Genomic DNA, 21,798 nt, shown 5'->3' on the forward strand with positions numbered 1-21,798 from the left:
ATCACATCAGGATTCCCCAGCCCTACCTGTAAACCAGGTATGCCGCAGGCCCCCCGCAAAGCTGGAATAGGGCTTGGTTTTCCCTCTCATATGAACTAGTTAGGGGATGCATTTTGCCCTCTACCAACCCCTAAAATCCTCTGGATCTGAAATTCCGTGAGAACATTTCTCATCTCCCCCATGTTGAAATGTGTTTGACCAAACAATGGAATGGATGAGTGAAAGTAATGAATGTAGAGGGACTGGAGATGTGTGTGAGACTAACTATGGGATTTGTAGCCAGAAGACCTGGGTTCCAGAACGAAACTCAGTCACTATCTGTGTGATTTTGAACAAATTACTTAACCTCATACTTAACCTCTGAGCAGTGGACTCTCCATCTATAAAATGAGGGTAATGACGCCTCTGCAAGGTCATTTGAAGGATGAGAAATGACCTGGGTACAGCTGAAGCACAGCTCCTGGCACTGAGCAGGCTCCTTGTAAAGGTCCATGAATGTAGGATTTGACTCTGGTTGAGACGCCTGCTGTTGCCTGGTAGGGAGGTGACGGCCACCCGCACTCGGTGGCCACGGGAACGCGCCGGGAGCTCTGTGGCCAGCCTTGTGTCCCTGGAGATGGCAGTGGCAGCATTATATCCTACTTCCCAAACCCACAGCTTAGCCGATACCACATCCTGTAGTCTCCAACTGAAGGCAAGAAGGAGCCCTAGGCTAACCGCATACTTCCCATTTGCTATCATTGCAGATCAAATGACCATTTGGCCTGGGGCATCACTGCATTAGATATGGGTGCAGTTATTTAGGACCAGCTTCTTATCGAGTCAGCTAGAGCTGGCTGAGGGCTGCTGTGTGCAGAGACACAATGGCCCAGGCCCACAGTCAGTGCTCAGTGCAGCTGTGCTGGATTGAACGCAGCGATCCTTCCATATCACGGGGGTCCTCTCTCCTCCCCGGGGGTGTCCAGTGAGACAAGATGCAGGAAAAGACCCAGTGTTCACCGAGGGTCACACGGCATCTCCTTTCAGTCCCCACCAGGCCCTAACCTGGACCCTGCCTTAACCGACCACGTGACCCTGGACCTCAGTTTTTCCTCTCTGAAATGGGGACAGCCTAGGGAGAATTGGCCCTGGAGTTATTTGAGATTCTAAACGCGAGCCTCCTGCAGGGCAGAAGACCTCTGGGATTAGAATAAGTCCCCTCTCACATCTCCCAGCCTCCCTTGCAGTTTGGGACCAGCTTATCTCTCGCTCATTCTGCTCCAGCACCCAGGTCACAGGCAGTGGCACTCAGGTTCTGAGAAGGCCGGAGCCCCTGCATCCTGGCTGTGCTGGGGAAGCAGCAGGGGGTGTGGGGATGGAGAGAAAGGGCGCTGCCAGGTGGTGAGGGTGGGAGGAATGAGGGGCGGCTCTGCGGGAGGAGCAAGGCTCAGGTCGGTGGAACTGGGAAAGAAAGATAAGAAACCAGGAAGTGACACCAGATAGAGAGGGGACTGGTCATGCCTCTTACCTGGGTATTTAAGACTCTCTGAGTGGTGGCCTTGGGCCATCTCCCAGCAGCTCCACCAACTCCAGCTTCGCTCCTCGAAAATGCAGATAAAATAGACTCTGCCTGGTAGGACCAGCGCCCGCTTACTCGGGTCTGCTCCAGCCGCTAGGCTATGGGATCCTCAAAGGGACATACTCCTTCCCCGTCCCCGTCGCCTCCGTCTCGGCACAGCAATGCTCAACCCCAACCCTAGACAACTGGCCAATTTCAGTGGACCCACTTAACTGCCCAGAACGGAGAGACGAAGGTGAGAAATTTGATGTAAGATGCTTAAGTAATGACAGAGCTAGTAATTGGAATTAGGAAATCGAGGGTGTCGAGTGAGAGAAGATAAGGAGGAGACGGAGGAAGAAATACAAAAGTACTAAATGAATTCTCAAAATGCCCTCAAACACCCAGGTCACCGCTGCATCACCCGGGGAAGGGGGCTGGCATTACGGTTCCCGTTGGCAGATGGGGAAACGGGCCTCATGTGAGCTCCCTGGGGGTGAGGCCCGAGCTGGGACCGGACCTGGCTTAGGGCTCTCCCGTTCCACCCTCCCCGCCCTGTCTGCTTACACTGTTGAAAGTCAGCAGCTCTGGCTGGAGGGGCCTTGGGAGCGGGCTCACGGGCACTTCCCCTAGGCTGGGTCCGAAACCCCAATGTCAAGTGCAAATGCTGCCCACTTTGGTGTGCAGATATCGGGATGAATCTTGTCCACGAACGAGGTGGACTTGGAAGTAACTGATGTGCTGGGCGGGGGGCGCGGGGTCGTGGTCCTTTGAATCCCTCCCCCAGGACTTGCGTCACAGCCTCAGAGCTGCTTGGTCACTGGCGAATCTTACTGGTCCGGTAGTGTACCAGATCCCAGCACCCAACAAGCAGGTGTCAGATGCCAGTCTGCGCTTCCACAGAGGGATTTCCTTTTAATTAAGGCTGGATTTTGAGCCTTAAAGAGGTCACCGTCTGTGTGGCACGCAGCCACATGAGGGACGGCTCATGGGAGCCATAACGCAATAGGAAAATCAGTGAAATGCTAACATGACTGGAGAAGCAGCCACAGTTAGGAGAGCAGAACCAAGGGACAGGGTCATATGCGGCATTGTGGAGGGGAAGAGAACCATGCAGGGTCAGGACGGGGGCCGTGCATACGCCCACTACCCCAGAGACACTGGCCGCGTGGGCTGTGATGTGGCCGGCGCAGGAGAGAGAAGAGCCCAGCCCAGTCCTGGTCTTGGCCTTGGTTTCAGCGCCAGCTTCGTGACCCCAGGGGCTCATGCCAAGCAACCCAATGAATGGAGAGCAATGCTTGATAAGACAGAAAAAAGAGAAGCAACCTATTATCTTTCCCCCTGCCTGTTTCTTCACTGAACATTCTTTACTTCCAAGAGTGTAATAGTGTGCTAGCACATCCGCTCTCAAAAAAAAACACAAAGCCCTGATGTGTAATGTTTGCTGATTTCTGTGGTATATTCCCGTTATGGTCAAGTTCAGGCTGCCATTGTGATATCCCTGGATGCAGAATTGGGAAGAGCTGCTCAAAACTGGCCTTGGCGTGCACAGGGCTGATGCTTCCCTAGAAAGGGAGGGGCCTGACTGCGATGGCCCTGAGCTGCGGATGGTTGGGACTCTCCCAAAGCGCCATGCCCTACTGAGGGACTGTCACGAATCTCATCATGAGCAAGTGATACCTACTGTATTAGTTAGGGTTCTCTAGAAAAACAGAATCAATAGAGTACCTTCGAGAATACAAAATTTATGAAAGTGTCTCACGTGACTGCGGGAATGCAGAGTCCAAAATCCGCAGGGCAGGCTGTGAAGCTGACGATTCCCATGGACGGTCTGGACGAACTCCACAGGAGGGACTCGCCCGCCGAAGCAGGAAGAGAGCCTGTCTCTTCTGAATCCTCCTTAAAAGGCTTCCCGTGATTAGATTAAGCATTACTCATTGCAGAAGACATTCCCCTTTGGCTGATTACAAGTGGAATCAGCTGTGGATGCAGCTGACGTGATCATGATTTTATTCTATGAAATGTTCTCATCGCAACAGACAGGCCAGCACTTGCCCACCCACCACCTGGCCAAGTTGACACATGAACCTGACCATGACACCTACCTATGGCTGAGACGTACTGAATGCAAAATGGATGAGCCTTCTCAGCAGGGCTGTGCACCATGTGGCTGCCCGACGAGTGGGGGGCTGCAGCTCCACCCAGCTTTCCTGCCAAGGCCTGGGGTGGAGGGAAATGCCTTCTACAGTGCGTGGGCCTCACTGTTCACTTGTGCTCTCAGCAGGCGCTGGCCAATTCCTCCTTCGCTCTGTGCCGGGCACTAGGCTGGGCATCGGGGACCCAGTGGGAACAAGACAGACCAAATCACTGTTATAGAGCTCACTAAGCCTGTGGACTGGGGCAGCCAATCCCCCCTGGGTCTAGGTTCTGGTCCGGGCTACACCGCCAACCTACTACACGGCATTGAGCAAATCCCTTAACCTCTGTGGCCCTGTCTCTTTACCTGTAAGTTGAAAGTGTTGGACTTAATATTCATGCAAGTCCATCCCAGCTCTGACTTCAGTCCAAAGGGAGGCAAGATGGGCCCGGAAGCCACGTGAGGAAGGATTGGAAGGTCTGGGAGTGTCTCCCCTGGAGAACAGCAGACAGGAGAGCTGCCTCTGGTCCCCAGAAGATCTGGCATGAGAACAGTGACAGAGGAGTGGGTGTGAGTTGTGTGGCACCCGAGGGTAGAAATGGTTAAGGGTGGCGGTGGTTTTTGACCCCATTTTGGAAGTTCCTTTTCTCTGCCGCGGCACCGGCCCCCCTGGGGAGGGCTGAGCACCCCACCATTGAAGCAGAGGCTGGGGGCCATCTGCCTGGACCCACAGACGGGAGCTTTAGGAGGAAGACTGTGGTTGTAACCCCCCAGATCATCAATTCTGAAGGAACAGAAATAGTCGTTTGGTCCACTGTGTTACATGGAAAATGCAAACGGAGTACAGAAAAGATTACAACTACGTAAAACACAAGTGGACACCCAAGGAAAAGACTAGAAGGAAAACTATCCCTATGCTAACTATGGTCCAGTAAGGATTATGAAGATTTTATTTCTCCATTTTTCTATTTTCCAAGTGTTGGTAACGTGGTGTTATTATTTTGAAATGAAACCATTTCACTCTTTAAGAAAAGTCATCAAGTCCAACCCCCATCCTAGAACAGAGATCCTCCTCACAACAGCTAAAAACTCTCTTGTGACCCCAAATTTCTGAGGCTCATCGGGCTCGGCAACCAAGGAGGGAGGGAAGACGGTGACCCTGGAGGGTGCTTGTTGAGTGCTGGCCCCATGTTGGGGACAGAGCCAAAGACACAGCCCCTGCCCTCAGGGAGGGAAGCTGCCCCCCAGCTCTTGGAAACCACCGAGATGGCGGGCCCTCTGTTGTTAAGCAGCAGGTGGCCCCGGCCAGGCCTGGCCTGGGTCCCAGAACTTGGGGTCTCCAGAACACACTGCCCGAAGACGCCCTCAGGTGAGCGGGTGGACTGGCAGCTCGAGCCCACAGCTCCCGCTGCGCAGGCAGCCACGGGGAGACTCTAGCTGACAAGGAGGTAAAGGGCTTCCAGCCCTGCCTCAGCTCAGGTTCAGAGCGCTAGCATGCTGGCAGCAAGTGTCCCGGCACTTCTCTCCTGAGAGCCAGTTCCTCCATGGGCTCCAGCCCGCAGCCCGTAAGCCCCACCGAAGTTCCATCCACACCTACCCGCTCCCTTCTCCCCCACTCGCCTCCTCTCCCTGCTTCCACGGCTCCAGCCCCATCCCGCACCTCCTGGCTTTGTTCTCCACGGAGAAAGTCTCCTGCTCACCCCGCGCGCGAGAGGCCCACTGAGACTGCAGACACTGGGAACCCGGACAGAATGGAGCATCTCGGATGGAATGGAGTATCTCGGACGGAATGAAGCATCTCCCTATTTTCTTTACAGCTGAGAAAACACACACAGACACGGGCATCTTTATTGCGATATTTCTATCGCAAAGTTTGCCCTTAAAAAAAAATGAAGAAATAAAATTCGTTTCTCTGCCCATGCCCCCCCTTTCCCCTCACCCCCCCCCCCTTGGCAGAGGGGAACAGAGCCCCAACCCCACAGAGAGCTGCTGCCTCCCTGGACAAAGTCCAGCTTGTTCGGGGGCGAGGGAAGAAACACGACTCTGAAAACTAGCACGGAACCTCCCAGGGAGGGGTGCTGCGAGGGGGCACCAGGCGGCCCCGAGTCTGAGCCGGGCTCCCCAGGTCTGGGAAAGAGGGGCATCCTGAGCCCTGCACGCCTGCCCGTGGCGACCCCACGCAGCCGAGCCCCGCATTGCTTTCACAGGCCGACCCCGGCAGAAAAGTCCCTGAGGAGAACCATGGGGCCACTTCTCAGAGCTTTGGGGTGCTCCGGTTTCCCCCCCGCTGCCCCTGCGCGTTGTGGGCCGCGCCTCATGCATTGGCCCCTCCGCTTCCCTGTGACCAGCCTGAGCCCACCCTCCCCCACCCCACCCAACTCCTGGAAGCCCCTCAGGGGTGCTCCCCTCACCCCAGATGTGCCCAGGCCCCAGCCAGTGGTGCCCGGACCCCTGCTGGACCGTCCAGGGAAGCCAGGGGCTTCTCCCCAAGACCACTCCACCCTGTCCTTCGGTTCCAGTTGCCCCAGGGCTCCGAGGCTGCCTCCCCCTCCCCGCAGAGCCTCGGGGTGGCCCACGCAGCTCAGCCCAGACTCAGGGCCATGAGGGGGCGCAGAGAGCAGGGAGCAGGCGCTGAGGCGGTCGGTGGCCTCGGTGTTTCTGGCACGTGGACACCACCTGGGAGCTCTGAAAACGCCTCAAGGCTGTGCACTGCGGCGGTAGCTGAGCTCTCGGTGGATTCAGTTGGACCTTTTTGGGGTCTTCCTTTGACCCAGCTGGGTCCAGGAACCCCAGGCAGCTGTCCACGCTTGTGCAGACCCAGCCTTGCACAGCTCCAGGGGACTCCCTTTTCACTGTGGTCGCCACAGATTTGCATATTTATCGTGACAGCTTTCCAGCAGGTGGCAATAAGGAAGGTTTGTTTTTCTAATTTATGTGAAGTCGTGATTTCGGCCAGCAGGAGAGCCATGTGTGCAGTTCTCTCCTAAATTGTTCATCTATCTATCTCGTGGCCTCCCCCAGAGCTCTCAGGGCTGGGATCCTTCCCCTGACTTGAGCGAGGCCCCCAGCTCTTGCCCCACACTTTGGAGGTGCATCCATTCTAAAACACACAGGATTCCTGGTTTTGACATTGGTGACGGGCCCAGATTTCATGAGGGAGGCTGGGAACGCGTGTCCCGCCTCTGGGGATGTCCAGGATGAGGCTCCCCTGCTGGAAGGGGAGGGTCCCTGGGAGAGGTGGGAGGGGTCTTGGGCCGAACTGCCTGTAAGTAGACTGAGAAAGCATGGCTTGACCTGTGAAGGTTTGGGGAGGAGAGGATTCTTGGAGAAAAGATCTCACAAGCCACACGCGGCCTCCTTACCTCCATGTGATTTCAGACCCTTGGGCTTGGGACTTCTCATCTTGGGTCCAGTGGAGTATGTGACTTCCTTGCCCACCCACGTAACGCATCTGCCTTCCCTCTTCCAGGTGCACTATGACCACTTTACTCTTGGTGTTTGTGACTCTGAGGGTCATCACTGCAGCCGTCTCAGCAGAAGTTTCAGGTGAGGACAATCCCATGCGTGTTTCATTTAGTCAGTAAGCCCTGGGGACTGGGTGCTAAGTGCTGGGTACTGAACTCGGCGCTGCTAGTCCCAAGGAAAATCTTCCCCTCTCCTGGCCTTTTCCAGGCCCTGCCCCTTTCCCGTCAAATACAAACATAACTGCAGGAGACACCCACGTGCACACACACCCGAGCACCCAGGCTCCCTCCCTCAGGCCTTCGTTCCCCTGTGGCCTTCTCGGATGCTGCTGAGGGAGAAGGCTCTGGGTAGGGGCCCACCTTCCTGCAGTCCCCATCCTGAATCTCACCTAGAACTGCTGGGCACTGAGCTTAGGGTTGGGGCAGGACAAAGATGACTAAATGGAGAAAGAGCTGCCAAGAGAAGAGCACATGGAGTGTCAGAGAAGAAAAAAACCACCCGAGAAACAGGCAGAAAGCAGCCCCAGGTGAATCAGCCAGGCCTTGGCCTTTCCAGGCCAACCAGCCCCAGCCTGGTCCCTTACATGGGCAGGCACTGGGTGTACTTCTGATAATCAGGTCCTGAGCCAAATGAACCAATCACCCACTGACCCCTGTGTGCACATGAGCCCAAAGTGGAGTTGCGGTGGCCTTAGGCCCAGGGGAGAGAGGCCCTGCTCCAGGCCAGGCACTTTAGGGTCCCTCTGGCCTCCTCCGGACTCAGCCTTGCCCCATGGATGGGCAATCTGCAGGGAGGATGGCCACGTGTGCCCAGAACCCTTCAGACCACACCCTGTGTATCCAGGACACCCAGGCGGGCCTGAGCCCACTTACTGGGAGTGCAAGGGTCTCCTTTCTCATCCAACCCCTTAGGGGTGGGCCCCCACGCCAGCTGTGAGCCCCCCTAGGCCTACAGAGTGGTTCCGGGCTGCCCATTGGCATGGGGTGTGGACAGCTTGGACGTGAGAGCTGGGACACCCCCACCACCACCGCGAGTCCCTCAGCACAGGGCAGAGTCAGTGTGAAAGAGGAGGGGCTGACCCCACCCTGCCCCCCACCACCACAGTCCAGCACAGAGCTCTAAGGACTCCAGGAATCCAAGTCTGAGCCTGGCTTTGCAGGCCATTTTGAAAGGCATAATTGTCAAATAGGAAGTCAGAACGTATTTCACTTAAGGATCTGCTGGTTCGATTTATAACTTTTAAATATTTAGACAGATGATGCACGGGCCTGCATTTGTGCTCTCGCTGTGGGACCCACCAGCATCCTTCCCTTGTCCATAAGGTGGGGTAGTTTGCCCTCACAGGCAGGTCAGGTCACTGGTACTGGCCAAGAGCGTGAAAGGCTGCAGAGCCGGGTGTCGCAGGCTCCTTCAGTGCGCCCCCAAGACGGCCGCCACCACCAGCCCAGGCTGGGTCAGACGGCGCAGCTCAGCCAGCACAGGGAGACTGGGGGAAGGACCCCGTGGGGCCATCCCAGACATCAGAAGGCAGGACCGGGCTCCAGACAGTGCTGGCTCCCCGTTCTTTGCCCTTTTATGGATCCTGTCACCTGCAAATATCTGAAATAATTTTATTTTCAACCTCTAAGCTCTCCTGGGGGAAACAAGGAGGTTCCATAAGTTTATGACTTGACATGAGAAGCGCTCTTTTCAAAAGCTGCTTCTTTCCTATTCCAGGCAGGTCTTTCACTTCTTAGGATTTAGTAAACACACTATGTCTTCCCAATCAATGCTCGCCATGACTTCGGGGCATCTGATTATATTCTGTCCCCTGCTGCCATCTGACTCTCTGCAGATTAAAATGCATGATCTCTTCTGATGCTTCTCCAACCCAGCTCCCCAGGTCCCGAACAGCAGAACGGGGTGGCTTGTCCCCCACAAGATTGGGGTCGAGCCCCAAGAGGGACAAGTCACAGATCGAAAGTGTTATGTGTTCACTTTCAAAGTTGCATGGACATTTTTTTCTACCCCATAATTTACCCCCAATGTAAAAGTAATCAATCCCAAAATCTTTGGGATTTTTGAGTAAAAAACTTTGAGGAAAGTTGCTACATCAGGAAGATAGGCTTGATCATTGGGAGGGGTGGCGTCCCCTTATGTGGGGGCTCCCCAGTTTGGAAAGCAGAGGTGGCCTACATCCTGACCTTTCCCTCGCCCTTCTCTGGACCACTCTTCTGGCTCCGTGGTTTCTGCCTTGATCACAGATCAGGGTCTTGGGAGGTGCAGCTCTGGAAGGGGGGCTGCCAGGCTTCTAGGGAATTCCTGCCTGGCACAGGGACGGACAGCCCCACCCCGGCGCTGACAGGTGTGTCCCCCCACCCTGGCTGGGGGCCCTGCCCGGGCGCTGACAGGTGTCTCCCCTCCCCCCGCAGACCCAGACAGCTCGCTGAGCGTGAGCATCCCCGAGCCCTCCCCGCTGCGTGTCCTCCTGGGGAGCTCCCTCACCATCCCCTGCTATTTCATCGACCCCATGCACCCCGTGACCACCGCCCCCTCCACCGCCCCCCTCGCCCCGAGAATCAAGTGGAGCCGCGTGTCTAAGGACAAGGAGGTGGTGCTCCTGGTGGCCACGGAGGGGCGCGTGCGCGTCAGCAGCACCTACGAGGACAGGGTCTCGCTGCCCAACTACCCGGCCATCCCCAGCGACGCCACGTTGGAAATGCAGAGCCTGCGCGCCAACGACTCGGGGGTGTACCGCTGTGAGGTGATGCACGGCATCGAGGACAGCCAGGCCACGCTGGAGGTCGCGGTGAGAGGTGAGCGCCGCCCGGGGTGAGGAGGGGGACGCTCAATCCTGCCTCCACCACCCACGGGTTCCGGCATCGGTCGAGTCACCAGCCTCGGCCGCTCCCTCCGTGAGCTGGAGCTGGTGGAGCCATCCTCCCGGGACTGCTGGGGAGTCACACGGACGCCAGCCTCAGGCTCAGGCCCACCAACTCCCGTAGTTAGTCTTCCCACCGCAAACTGTGATTTGGTTGGCTTTGTGATCAGCCCCATTTTACAGACAAGTAAACTGAGGTTAAGTGACTTGCCTGAAGTTGCCTGGCGAGTGAGTCGGGCTGGGTCCTAATGCATTATTGGGGTGCCTTTTCCCTCCCCCGCCTGCACCCCCTCATTCCCAGCTCTAGAAGCCAAGGAAGGGCCTGAAGACTATGTCCCTATCCTCCTTTGTCTCTTCCTTGAGCCCCCAAGAGCTGGTTGGGTCCCTGGGTGACTTCAGGCCTTTCCTGCCTGGTGAGGGACAGTAGGAAGCTCTGTGAGAGATGCTGCCTCCTGAATGGGCCTTGAACAGGACCCCACTCGGGTGACCCCAGGCCGAGGATGCCCGAGGTTCTGGGTGTCTCGTTCCCCAGAGCAATTACGGGGTCCTGGAGCAACAAGAAAAAATTACAAGGAGGCAGATTTTGGTCCCGTTCAAAGAAGGACTCTGATTGTCAGAGGTATCTTAGAGGAACGCTTGCCCAGTGAGACCGGGAGCTCCCGTGATTGGGGGGTCCCAGCCGAGACAGGAGGAGGACTCACCCTCATGGAGAGGGGGCCCAGGCACCAGCTAACGGCCAGACGAGGTCCCCCTGGGCCGCTGCCGAGCCTGTGCGAGACCGCGCTGACCGGCCCCGGCGCTGACAGCCGCTGTCGCCCTCCTCCTCGCAGGTGTCGTGTTCCACTACAGAGCCATCTCCACGCGCTACACCCTGGACTTCGACCGCGCGCAGCGGGCCTGCCTGCAGAACAGCGCGGTCATCGCCACGCCCGAGCAGCTGCAGGCCGCCTACGAGGACGGCTTCCACCAGTGCGACGCCGGCTGGCTGGCCGACCAGACCGTGAGGTCAGCCCCCGGTGCAGAGGGCCACCGGGGCCAGGGCGGGCGGGGGGTGGCGCCCCATCTGGGTGGCCGGGGCGGGTGGGGCCTGGCGTCCCATCAGGGCGGCACCGTGACCAGCCAGGGCAGCAGGCTGGGGTCATCACCTCTGGCCGACACCGGCCAGGCCCTCCCTGACCCGTCGGGGCCCTCATTCCTGTGTCAGGCGGGAGGGTGAGCGGCTGCTGGCAGCCTCACCCTGAACGAGCATTTCCTCCACGCAGATTACATGCCCTTCTCCCTCCACCCCATGTTCCCCTTGGCCGTGGTTTCCTCATTTGCAGTTTTTTCTTTAACTTTGATGTTTTATGTATTTTTATAGACCACCTTGTAGCCTATCGGTTGTTTGCTTTTTCATCAGCAAGGCAAGACAGGCGTACACTAAGCTCCCTCACACATTGCTTTCTGAGTGCAGCCCCCGAGAAGTGGGCTTCAGAGCGGGACAAGCCAGAGCCCCTGCCCTCAAGGGGCCTCAGTCTGCTGTGAATTAGCCTGTCCAGGAGAGATGGGACGGTCAGCCCGCAGCGGCGCATACCTCTAAATGCACTAGCTAGAGCCACAGTCTCGAGAAGGAAACATCTGTGCAACCTTAGGGTAGGCAAAGATTCCTCAGGGCGCAGAAACCACTTGCCACATAAAACAAGATGAGATGATGCCCAGCACAGGGCAAGCGTACGTACCTCGGGCCCCAAAAGAGCTGGGCTCGATGCCGCCTCTGAGCCATGGAAGCGTGTGGCCTTGGATAAATGGTTTACCATCCCTGAACCTGTTTACTCGAAATACAGTCCTTATAGCTCCTGCCTCGTTAGGGTGATGTGGGACTCAGATGACATACACAGGGGTCAGCAAGTTCTCGCCCACCGGCCAAATCCAACCCAGCCCTGGAGCTGTAAGGACAGTTTTACTGGAATACGGCCAAGCCCATGTGTTACTCTACATGGGCTTGTCTACAGCCGCTTTCACGCTACAGCAGCGAACTTGAGTAGTTGAGCAGAGACCCTATGGCCAACTAAGCCAAAAATATTTACTATCTGGCCCTTTGCAGAAAGAGTTTGCCAAGCCCTGATAGAGCAGCGGGGCTCGGAGCAGTAAGTACTCAGTGGAGAGGGCTGCCTTTGCTCGAATGACTGTAAAAACAGATGGACAGGCCACATGGCCAGGGCGCACACGGTCAGGGGTATCAGAAAGTCACCGTCTCCTCCAGGCGTGCAGCTTCCTCTCTGCTCTCAGTCACACGCCCCGCTTGGGGTTCCCGGCAGGTACCCCATCCACACTCCCCGGGAAGGCTGCTATGGTGACAAGGATGAGTTTCCCGGTGTGAGGACCTACGGCATCCGCGACACCAATGAGACCTACGACGTGTACTGCTTCGCCGAGGAAATGGAGGGTGAGGCCAACCCCCACCCCCCGCCCCTGCCGTGAGACGCTTGCCTTGCTCCTGAAGCCCTGTTCCGTCCCGTTGTCCCCTCACTGCCCTGACCCCACACATTTTCTGGGGAGGGTCCCACTCGGGCTCCTGTGCCCCGCTGCCCGCCCTCCCTCTCCCTGCCTTCAGGGGGGGCCTGGGGCTCCAGGCGCCTGCAGACTGACCAGGGGTCACCACTGGGCCCAAGACCTCGGGTCAGAAGTCTCTCACGGGGACTGTCCTTCCGAGTCAGGGCCCCGGCAGCTGGGATCTGCTGCACCATCAAAGCCTCATCACCCTGGAAGGGACATCCCAGGACACTCCAGGGTGGGGCCGTCAGTCCATAGCTCCTGGGAGCGCTGGCTCCCCAGCCCCCAGCCCTATTCCAGGCCTTCCCAGTGGGAGGCTCGGGTACAAGAAGGAGACCTGGATTCCTTCTGTTTTCTCAAGGGCACTAATTTAGTTAGAGCTGCCCCAGGTACCAAGTGAGGGGTGACTCCCCTACCCACCAGACGACACCTGCTCCTCCCCTCCCCAGCTCCAGGCCCGCCCCTCCCGGCTGGGAAGGAAAGTCGACACACCGACTCTTCTGGGCAGGGCAGCCCCCAGCTTTCTCACCACCAAGACCCCTTTTCCTCTTGCTCATCCCAGGAGCCAAACTAGTCTGTTAAGGAGCAAGTATTCATTTCCCATTTTTGGCAAACCAGGGGCAAACACAGCAGCCGTCAGAGCTGCCACTCAGCAGGACAACCAGAGGTCTCCATCAGCAGATGCCCACGGCCCCCTCACCCCAGCACCACCTTGTTAGGTGTTTGCAAATATTGAAGAGTTCATAGCCCCAAATAATGCCAGTTTGGGGACCATTGTCCTAAGGCATCAAAGTCCGATGCCACTTTTAAGTCTTTGCTTCACGTGGGCGATGCGTCACTCCTAGGGAAGACACCCTCATGGTGGAACGTTCCACAGCAGACTGCCAGAGGCAAGGAAGCTTCTGTGCAAGGAGAGTGTCACCTGTCCTCAAACTGGCGCTAACCCTCCCCACCTCCCAGCCACTTGGGCTGCTCCTTGCTTGGTCGCCCTGTTTCCTGAACCTATATCGCCCTGCCCTAAACCCACAGGAAGATGGAAACTAGCAACTGGGGGTCAGGATCGGAGATTCAGACACGTGGCGTGAGCGCTTTGAGAAGTCTGAGTGCAGGCCAAGTGAGAGGAGACTCATGGGCTGGTGGAAGCCTGTGGTTCTCTCTGGGGGGACTCAGGGCAGCACAGGGGCAGGGTGGGGGATCCTCACGCCACCGGCCACGTCTTCCACAGGTGAGATCTTCTACGCCACGTCCCCTGAGAAGTTCACCTTCCAGGAGGCGGCCAGCAAGTGCCGGCGGCTGGGTGCCCGCCTGGCCACCACGGGCCAGCTCTACCTGGCCTGGCAGGCCGGCATGGACATGTGCAGCGCCGGCTGGCTGGCCGACCGCAGCGTGCGCTACCCCATCTCCAAGGCCCGACCCAACTGCGGGGGCAACCTCCTGGGCGTGAGAACCGTCTATCTGCACGCCAACCAGACGGGCTACCCCGACCCCTCATCCCGCTACGACGCCATCTGCTACATGGGTGAGGTTGCGGCCGGGGTGGGGTGGCACCCAGAAAGGGGCAGGGAGTGCTCCACCCCTCCGAGGGCCACTGCGCGCCTGAACCCCGTGTCTTCGGCTCACCCCACTTGTGGCTGGTCCCTCGGAAGTGCTAGAGGGTGGAGACGCTATGGGCTGCAGCCCATCTACCCCGACCTCCCCTTTGAGCCGAGAGAGCAGGGGGAGAGCATGAGTTTCGGAATCTGACCTCTCACTTTGGAATCCCTGCTCTGCCTCTCACTGCCATGCCGCCCTGGGGACGTCACGGTCTGAGCCTCAGTTTCCCCATCTGTCTAATGGGGACATGATGGCCCTGCATGGCAGGGAGGGGACATGGCCATGAGACCACCCCCCAAGGAGAGATGCTGTTATCTGACCTTTTAAATTGACTCCACTTTAAAGGAGGGCCAGAGCACTGCTGAGGAGTAGGTGAGCATTTTAACCAGGACTTTATCTTGAAAACTGAGGCTAAACATTTCAAAAATAAGTTTCTATCTTATATACATATGTATTTTTCACAATATAGTGTGAGCTTTAATATAAAAATTAGATGTCATTTCATTCTATCTTTTATTTAACACTAAGTGATACTTACAATTACGTGCTAATTCTTGGGAGAAGAGGACAAGAAATAATCAAGATGCACAAAACTTTGCATAGGTCTTATGCATCCAGACATAAAATTGGTGATAGCACAATACCATCTCATTTCATTTTCAACCTTCCAAGCCTGATTCTTACATAAAGAGGATTATTTTTGGCAAAATAATTAGGGTTTCATACCTCAGAGCCTCTCTTAACCCTTGATATTCTGACCACTTTTTTGAAGCTGTGTCACTCACGCGGATTTTTCTCTTTTTTAATTGTTAACTAACTGGCCCATTTCGGCCAGACCCTCATCTGTCCCTGACCCTGAGCCAGGGCGCTCGTCACCATCATTTTAATCCATTCCACAAACTCCGGCATTTTCTGCCAGACTCTAGCAACGCTCCGTGGCTCCTTGGCACTGTCCTCTGGCTGGGGCATCACTGGCCGGCCGGGTGCCCGCTGTGGTTGAGGTGGGCGTGTGAGGAGCCGGAGGGGACGTGGGAGCGGGAGCCGGCTTTGTAAGCAGTGGGCTGATGGTCAATACCTTGTGCTGCGCGCAGGCTAGCACCCTTTTGCAATCCTGAAACGGGGGGGTGGGGGTGGGCCCTGTAATGAGTAAGTAGCGAGGCCCCGCAGCAGGCACGCGGAGGTGCCCTGCGCATAGCAGGTGCTTCCACCCCCTAGCAGGAAGGAGGTGGACCCCACCGGCGCTCACCCCCTGCCCACCCCTCGTGCCCCTTCCCCAGGTGAAGACTTCGTGGACATCCCAGAAGACTTCTTCGGGGTGGGTGGCGAGGAGGACATCACCGTGCGGACGGTGACCTGGCCTGACTTGGAGCTGCCCCTGCCCCGAAACATCACGGAGGGTGAAGCCCGGGGCAACGTGATCCTCACCGCGAAGCCCGGCTTGGGGGTCTCACCCACCGCCCTGGAGCCCGAGGAGCCCTTCACCTTTGTCCCTGACCTGGAGGCCACCGCCTCCCCCGAGGCCGAGAGCAGGACGGGAGGGCCCACCACGCCCGGCCTGGGGCCCGCCACAGCCTTCACCGGCCAGGACCTGGTCGTGCGCGTGACCGCCGCTCCAGGAGCCCCTGGGGTCCCCGGGCAGCCCCGCCTGCCAGGTCAGTGCCCGCCCCCGGGGGTGTGTGCAGGGGCAGGTACCTCCGGCTTACCCTATGGCCGGGGACGGTCCCCACCTGTAAGACAAGAGGCATCAGCTGGCCAGCGATGCCCAGGCTCAGTCGCCACGGGGCTCTTGCTTCAAATGAGAGCGCATGCGGGAAGCTGGGGCCTGTTATCAGATAAAGGTGCCACGCACGGAGAAGCAGGGTGGACCTGGGGCTTGTCCTCGCCCCCATCAGCCACCTCCGCAGTTAGGCCACCTGAGAGCCCCTGCCCTGGGTGGCCCTGAGGTCAAATGGGGTTTCCCGCGGAGCTCAGCTGCTCCCCAAGCTCAAGTCCCTGAAAAGGAGGGAGGACGTCCTGGAGGTGTCTCCGTGAAGGCCCAGGTGGACCGCGGCCGGGAGGGCAGGGCGCCCCGGGGAGCGGGCACTGGGTTCGCGGTGCGAGCCTGAGCCTGCCCCCCCCCGCCGTGCAGGCGTCGTGTTCCACTACCGCCCAGGGCCCGCCCGCTACGCGCTGACCTTCGAGGAGGCACAACAGGCCTGCCTGCGCACCGGGGCCGTCGTGGCATCACCCGAGCAGCTCCAGGCCGCCTACGAAGCTGGCTACGAGCAGTGCGACGCGGGCTGGCTGCAGGACCAGACGGTCAGGTGACAGGGCACAGGCCGCCCCCCGCCCCCGCCCACGGCTGGCCCGGCGCCCAGAGCAGAGTGCGCCTCTGAAACGTTGTGGATTCATTCATTCATTCATCTGTTAGTGGCTCCATGGCTATGCCTTAAGTTTTCCCCGATTTCTGAGACAGTGGGAAAGGGCCCCCCAGGCAGTTTACGTCCTTGGTAACTTTCCCCCTAGAGTCACAGAGGTGGAACCCCTGCTCCTGAGACCCCTTCTCCAGCCACCAGGACCCCTCCGACTCGGCCCAGTGCCCCTCCACGCAGCCAGCTCGCTCTGGAAACCAGAGACCCCAGGGGCCACCAGTCCCTTCTCCCAGAGCCCAGGAACTGGCTGGCTGAGGGCCTCCCTTCTGGTTTGAATCCCATCCATCCTGCCCCAGCCCCAGTGACCCTGGGGCCCTGCTGCCCCAGCTCCAAGCACGGGCCCTCATCCTCCCCCACCCCCCCAGGTACCCCATCGTGAGCCCCCGCACACCCTGTGTGGGCGACAAGGACAGCAGTCCAGGAGTCAGGACCTACGGCGTGCGCCCATCGACAGAAACTTACGACGTCTACTGCTACGTCGACAAGCTCGAGGGTACAGACAGCGGCTCAGCTCTGGGTCCTCGATGGGCAGGGGCTGACCGCCTGCCCAGTGGGTGCGGTGGGGAAAGAGCCTACTTAGAAAGGAAGGTCCCCCACCCGTCTCAGGTCAGGCCCGGGACTCCCTGCTGGACGGGGCACATGGTCGCCCCCAGAACTGACAGGGGGAGTTGCTTCCTTAAACTGAGTTCTCTGTGGGTAAATGAATCAATTTCTTTATTATAAATTCTACACACAGCATCTGCCTCTTGGAGAGTCCCTATGCTCACGAGCAAAGCAAAGGCCCTGAGAAGTCCTGCAGTTTAAAAACACCCCCTTTAACTCTGTTTAACCCCGTATTTCCCAGACTTGTTTGAAAAACAGACAAGCTTTATTTTGCTTTATTTCATTTCATTGCATTCCATTTCAAGTAATATCCCACCAAGTTAGTATTCCACTGAACCCAGTTTTGGAAATGCTGATGTGCTGAAAAGATTTCAGCATTGCTCCCAACTTATTTCTGGAATATGGGCAAATGACTTAACCTCCCTAGGCCTCAGTTTCCTCCTCTATGAAATGGGGCTGATTTATGACACCACAGAGGCTTTTTTGAGAGTTAAATGACACGTGTATGAAAAATGCCTGGCACAGGTAGGGACTCGATGAAAGTGACTTGCCCCCACATTGGCTAGCCACCCCGACACAGGGTGCTGGGGAACAGTAGCTCCAGGACCTAGGCCCTGCCCTCGATGGGTTTACAGGTCAGTGGGGGCGAGGGACAGGTCACAGCACCAGAGCACCCAGTGCCATGGCACAGGGAAACACAGGAGCATTAGGGGGGTGCCCAGGGGAGCCCCAGGGGAGCCCGTGGGCCAGCAGAGGGAAATTCTTTCCCCATAGGGAGACCAACTCCTTCCGGTTTGGCTGGGATGTGCCCCATTTAGCCCCAAAAGGCCTGAGTCCCATACAAACCAGGACATTGGTCACCTTATTTCCCAGGGACCCAGCAGCTTCAGCGGGGTGGTGGGAGAAGGAGCTTATTTGAGCTGGACTGGGTCTTTACCGTGTGTGCCATGGGGAATAGGGTCGGGGGGTGCTGGCCCGTGGGAGCCCTGCCCCTGGGAGAATGGGGGCTGCTCTGGCCTGGGCTGGAGGGTCCCACACCTGCCTCTCCCCCAGGGGAGGTGTTCTTTGCCACGCGCCCCGAGCAGTTCACTTTCTGGGAAGCCCAGGAGTTCTGCGAATCCAACAACGCCACGCTGGCCTCCACGGGCCAGCTTTACGCCGCCTGGAGCCGTGGCCTGGACAAGTGCTATGCTGGCTGGCTGGCGGATGGCAGCCTCCGCTACCCCATCGTCACCCCGCGGCCTGCCTGCGGCGGGGACAAGCCCGGTGTGAGGACCGTCTACCTCTACCCCAACCAGACTGGCCTCCTGGACCCCCTGTCCCGGCACCACGCCTTCTGCTTCCGAGGTATGAGCCCTCCCCTCTCCCCCACCTCCCCCTTCCACCCAGGCTCACACCTCTGTCCTTGCCCCCCTCCATCAGGGCAAGGGGGAAAGGTCAATCCCTCTGGGACGGGAGCAGTTCTGGAACTAGTATGACCTTAAGCTTTGACCCCAAGGCAATTGCATCCTTCTGAAGTTCCCCCAGAAGTCAACAGAGTCATGAGTAAGAACTTGGGCTCTAAAATCAGGCAGAACTCTGCCATTCAATGTCTGTGCGACTCCAGGTGAGTCACTTAACCTCTGTTCCTCTGCCTCTCCTACAATATGGTGATATACAGTTCTTACTTCAAAGAGTTAGTTGTGAGGATTAACTGTGGTAGTACAAGTGAAGCACTTGGTGTAGTGCCTGGGATAGCAAATGCTCAATAAATGTTAGCTTTTATTCTTATGCTTTTCACGTATTATTTTAATTTGTATGTCCTTGTCAAACTGTTTCTGGCCTGTAAGTATTTTGTGATGAATTTACTCAGGTTATTCTATTATTCTTCACTAAACACCAGTAATTCGGTGTTGTGTATGACCCATGCTGAGGACACACAGCCTGAGGGCACCCTACTACTCACTGGGTGCTGCCAGGACATCGAGGCATTGCTGAGCTCTGATTGGATGGGTTCCCTGCGAGTCTGGGGGACGGTCCAGGGATGGGCGCTCAGATGAGCCTGTGGCATGTAGTAACGTCTTATGCCATGTTTTAGTTAATACGCATCAAAACTGAGTGTCTGCAACTTCCTTGGAATCTGTGATTATTTCAAAATTAAAAAAACAAACAAAAAAAAAACCTTCATGCCCCTGAATTTCCCAGAGTCTCTTTTTTAAATCTCAAATCAAAGAAAATTCAGCCCTGCTCAGCAAGCCTCGGGAAGGCCAGGCCCCTCCCAGAGAACTGGATGAGCCCCTTACCCCAGCTCACGCCCACCCTGCACCTGCCCTGGGCTCGGCAGCTGAGCCTGTTAGCTCCAGGTAAATTCCAGGCCCGGCCCTGTCCCCAGCCGCAGCGAACTCAGCCTCAGCCTTCTGTCCCGCAGAGAAGGCCCAGCTCCCTTCCCTGCCAAGACGGCTGCTGGTCGCCCCTAAACCAGGGAGCAGTCATCCCGGGTCAATGAATCCTGCCCCCACTCCTCAGATGCCAGGATGGCTTCATGGATTTTAAATAGCACCCTTGGGTTTTTGATCCTGCTACATTTGGAACAGAATTTCTTTTCCCCAGAAAGGCAGCATAAGGTATCTGGATTCACATATTAGATCTGCCATATGTAAGCCACTGACCCCGGCAAGTCACTTAATCTCTCTGTACCTCGGTTTCTCCGTCTGCAAAATGGGGCAACCATATCTAGGTCATCAGGCTGTTGTGAACGTAAATAGTTTTTATATACGTAAAGCCTTTAGAGTAGTGTCTGGTGTGTGTAGGGGATGCTACAGGAGAATCCCTGGACCACTCTGGATTAAACGGCTGAGGGTGTATGTGTACTGCTGTCCCCTCATGCAGACGGCCGCATGGGGCAGCCAGAGGGCCTCACGCTGGTAAGGGCGGGAGCTCACCGCTGCATCGCCCCTTAGGTGTCTCAGCAGAACCCTCTCCCGGAGAGGAGGAGGGCAGCGCACTCACGCCACCCCCTGATGTGGAAGACTGGATCATCACCCAGGTGGCACCTACCGTGGCTGCTGGCCCTTTGGGGGAGGTGACAGCCGCGCTCCCAGGCTTCACCATGGAACCAGAAAACCAGACAGAGTGGGAACCAGCCTACAGCCCAGCGGGCACCTCCCTCCCACCAGGTGGGTGCAGCCTGGGCCCTGGGCACAGTGTATCTTCCTGGAACCTGTGCTTCCATTTTCCCAGCCCTGCCACTGGCCCCGTGGCTCAGCTGGCCCCCGGCTCTCCCCTTAGTCATAGAAAGGGCAACCTTGTCATAGCACATCTCTCTCTCTTTTTCTTTTCTTGGACAAAGACCCCAAATGCCCACGCTGCCAATCAGAGGGGCCTTGGTTATTCTGCCCTCCGGCACTGACACCCCAGTCCCCTGACGCTCTCATAGGAAGCTCTCCAATAGAGGAGGCAGAACCAGGGAGGGTGTGGTTGCTGGAGCTCTCACTCCTCTTTCCCCCACTTCCATGTCCCTCTCCCAGGCCAGGTGTCCCCCGTCAGAACTTCCTAAGCTTCATCATTATGATTAAAGCAGAGGTGTCTAGACAGGGTGAAAGTAGCAATCCCCAAACATTTTTTGCATGCTTTGTGGCCACTGTGTTTGGGAAATGCTGGCTTGCTAAAAGATTCACAGGTATCCTCACTGCAGGCTTTCTCAGAGCCTTGGGGATGCGAGTGCCCACTGCACATCTGCACACGGGGGTGACACATGCTGAGTGTCCCAAATGAATCTGACCAAAGAGCCGTTCTTCAGTGGCTCATTCCTAATATCTAGAGGCACTCAGTCTGGGTAAGGCTGAACTGAAGAATGTACAGTAATGGGTGTGTGTCCCAGGAAGCGTCAGCTCACCCAAGGCATGTACATCTTGGGAAAACCACGTATCAGAGATTCTGATTGATCCAGACTTCCATTCGGTGCATGGTTCCTGGGCAATGCTAGGCCATCCCGTGGGCGCTGGAAATGCACAGGCTCCCTCCATGCTAGAAGGTGAGAAGGCATCCGTGGGATTCTGGTCTGGGATCTTGCCCAGCAGACACACCTAACGTGGCCCTTTCCTCATCCTTCACCAGGACGATAACTGAGTCTTCTTTGGCATGAGAGTGTGGGTTGGCCTAGCACAACCACTAGAGGACATTTATCGTAGTGGGGGAGTGGGGAGCAGGCGGTTCCAATAGCTGCATAGAAATGTTTCCTGAACTTCAGTAATTTCCCAACCACCTTGCTGATTCCTGGGAACCATCTGTACTATTGAGTACTCCATGCATTTTTGTTTAAATTGACTTGCTATAAAAAAAGAAACTTATAATGATGTAAAAAATTTATATCTTGACTGTAAATGGCTATCCCAGTGTTTTTCTGATTTGTACATTAAAATGCATAACTATCAAAATTGAGTGTTTCTGTGGACCCCACCTAAAATCATCTTGCATACCATCATTGTTATGCTTAATTCCCCCTGCCCCCTCCCCCCACCTCCACCCGAGATTCTCCTCTAAGCAGGAATGGACTGGGAACCTGCCCGAGTGGGAACCTGCCTGAGCGCCCTTCTGTGCCTCAGGTGCTCCAACTGGGAAATTAGCCCAAAAGTACATACAAGACATAAAACCCATCCTGGGGCAGGCCAAGGTGGCTCAG

At 56.8% G+C, this 21,798-nt stretch overlaps 1 protein-coding gene across 1 annotated transcript in view; it reads left to right on the top strand.

Annotated features, from left to right (window-relative positions):
* Positions 1-21,798, top strand: part of ACAN (aggrecan) — a 57,647-nt gene that overhangs the window by 17,546 nt on the left and 18,303 nt on the right. Inside the window, exons 2-11 of the mRNA XM_077124158.1 lie at positions 7,144-7,220; positions 9,551-9,934; positions 10,830-11,004; positions 12,297-12,424; positions 13,757-14,050; positions 15,402-15,776; positions 16,253-16,427; positions 16,901-17,028; positions 18,192-18,485; positions 20,078-20,293. Coding sequence (XP_076980273.1) covers positions 7,151-7,220; positions 9,551-9,934; positions 10,830-11,004; positions 12,297-12,424; positions 13,757-14,050; positions 15,402-15,776; positions 16,253-16,427; positions 16,901-17,028; positions 18,192-18,485; positions 20,078-20,293 — 2,239 coding nt within the window. The 5' untranslated portion in view covers positions 7,144-7,150. The remainder of the gene's footprint in view (positions 1-7,143; positions 7,221-9,550; positions 9,935-10,829; positions 11,005-12,296; positions 12,425-13,756; positions 14,051-15,401; positions 15,777-16,252; positions 16,428-16,900; positions 17,029-18,191; positions 18,486-20,077; positions 20,294-21,798) is intronic.

The sequence above is a fragment of the Tamandua tetradactyla genome, chromosome 12 (genome assembly GCF_023851605.1).
Source record: "Tamandua tetradactyla isolate mTamTet1 chromosome 12, mTamTet1.pri, whole genome shotgun sequence".
In the NCBI taxonomy this organism is placed as follows: Eukaryota; Metazoa; Chordata; class Mammalia; order Pilosa; family Myrmecophagidae; genus Tamandua; species Tamandua tetradactyla.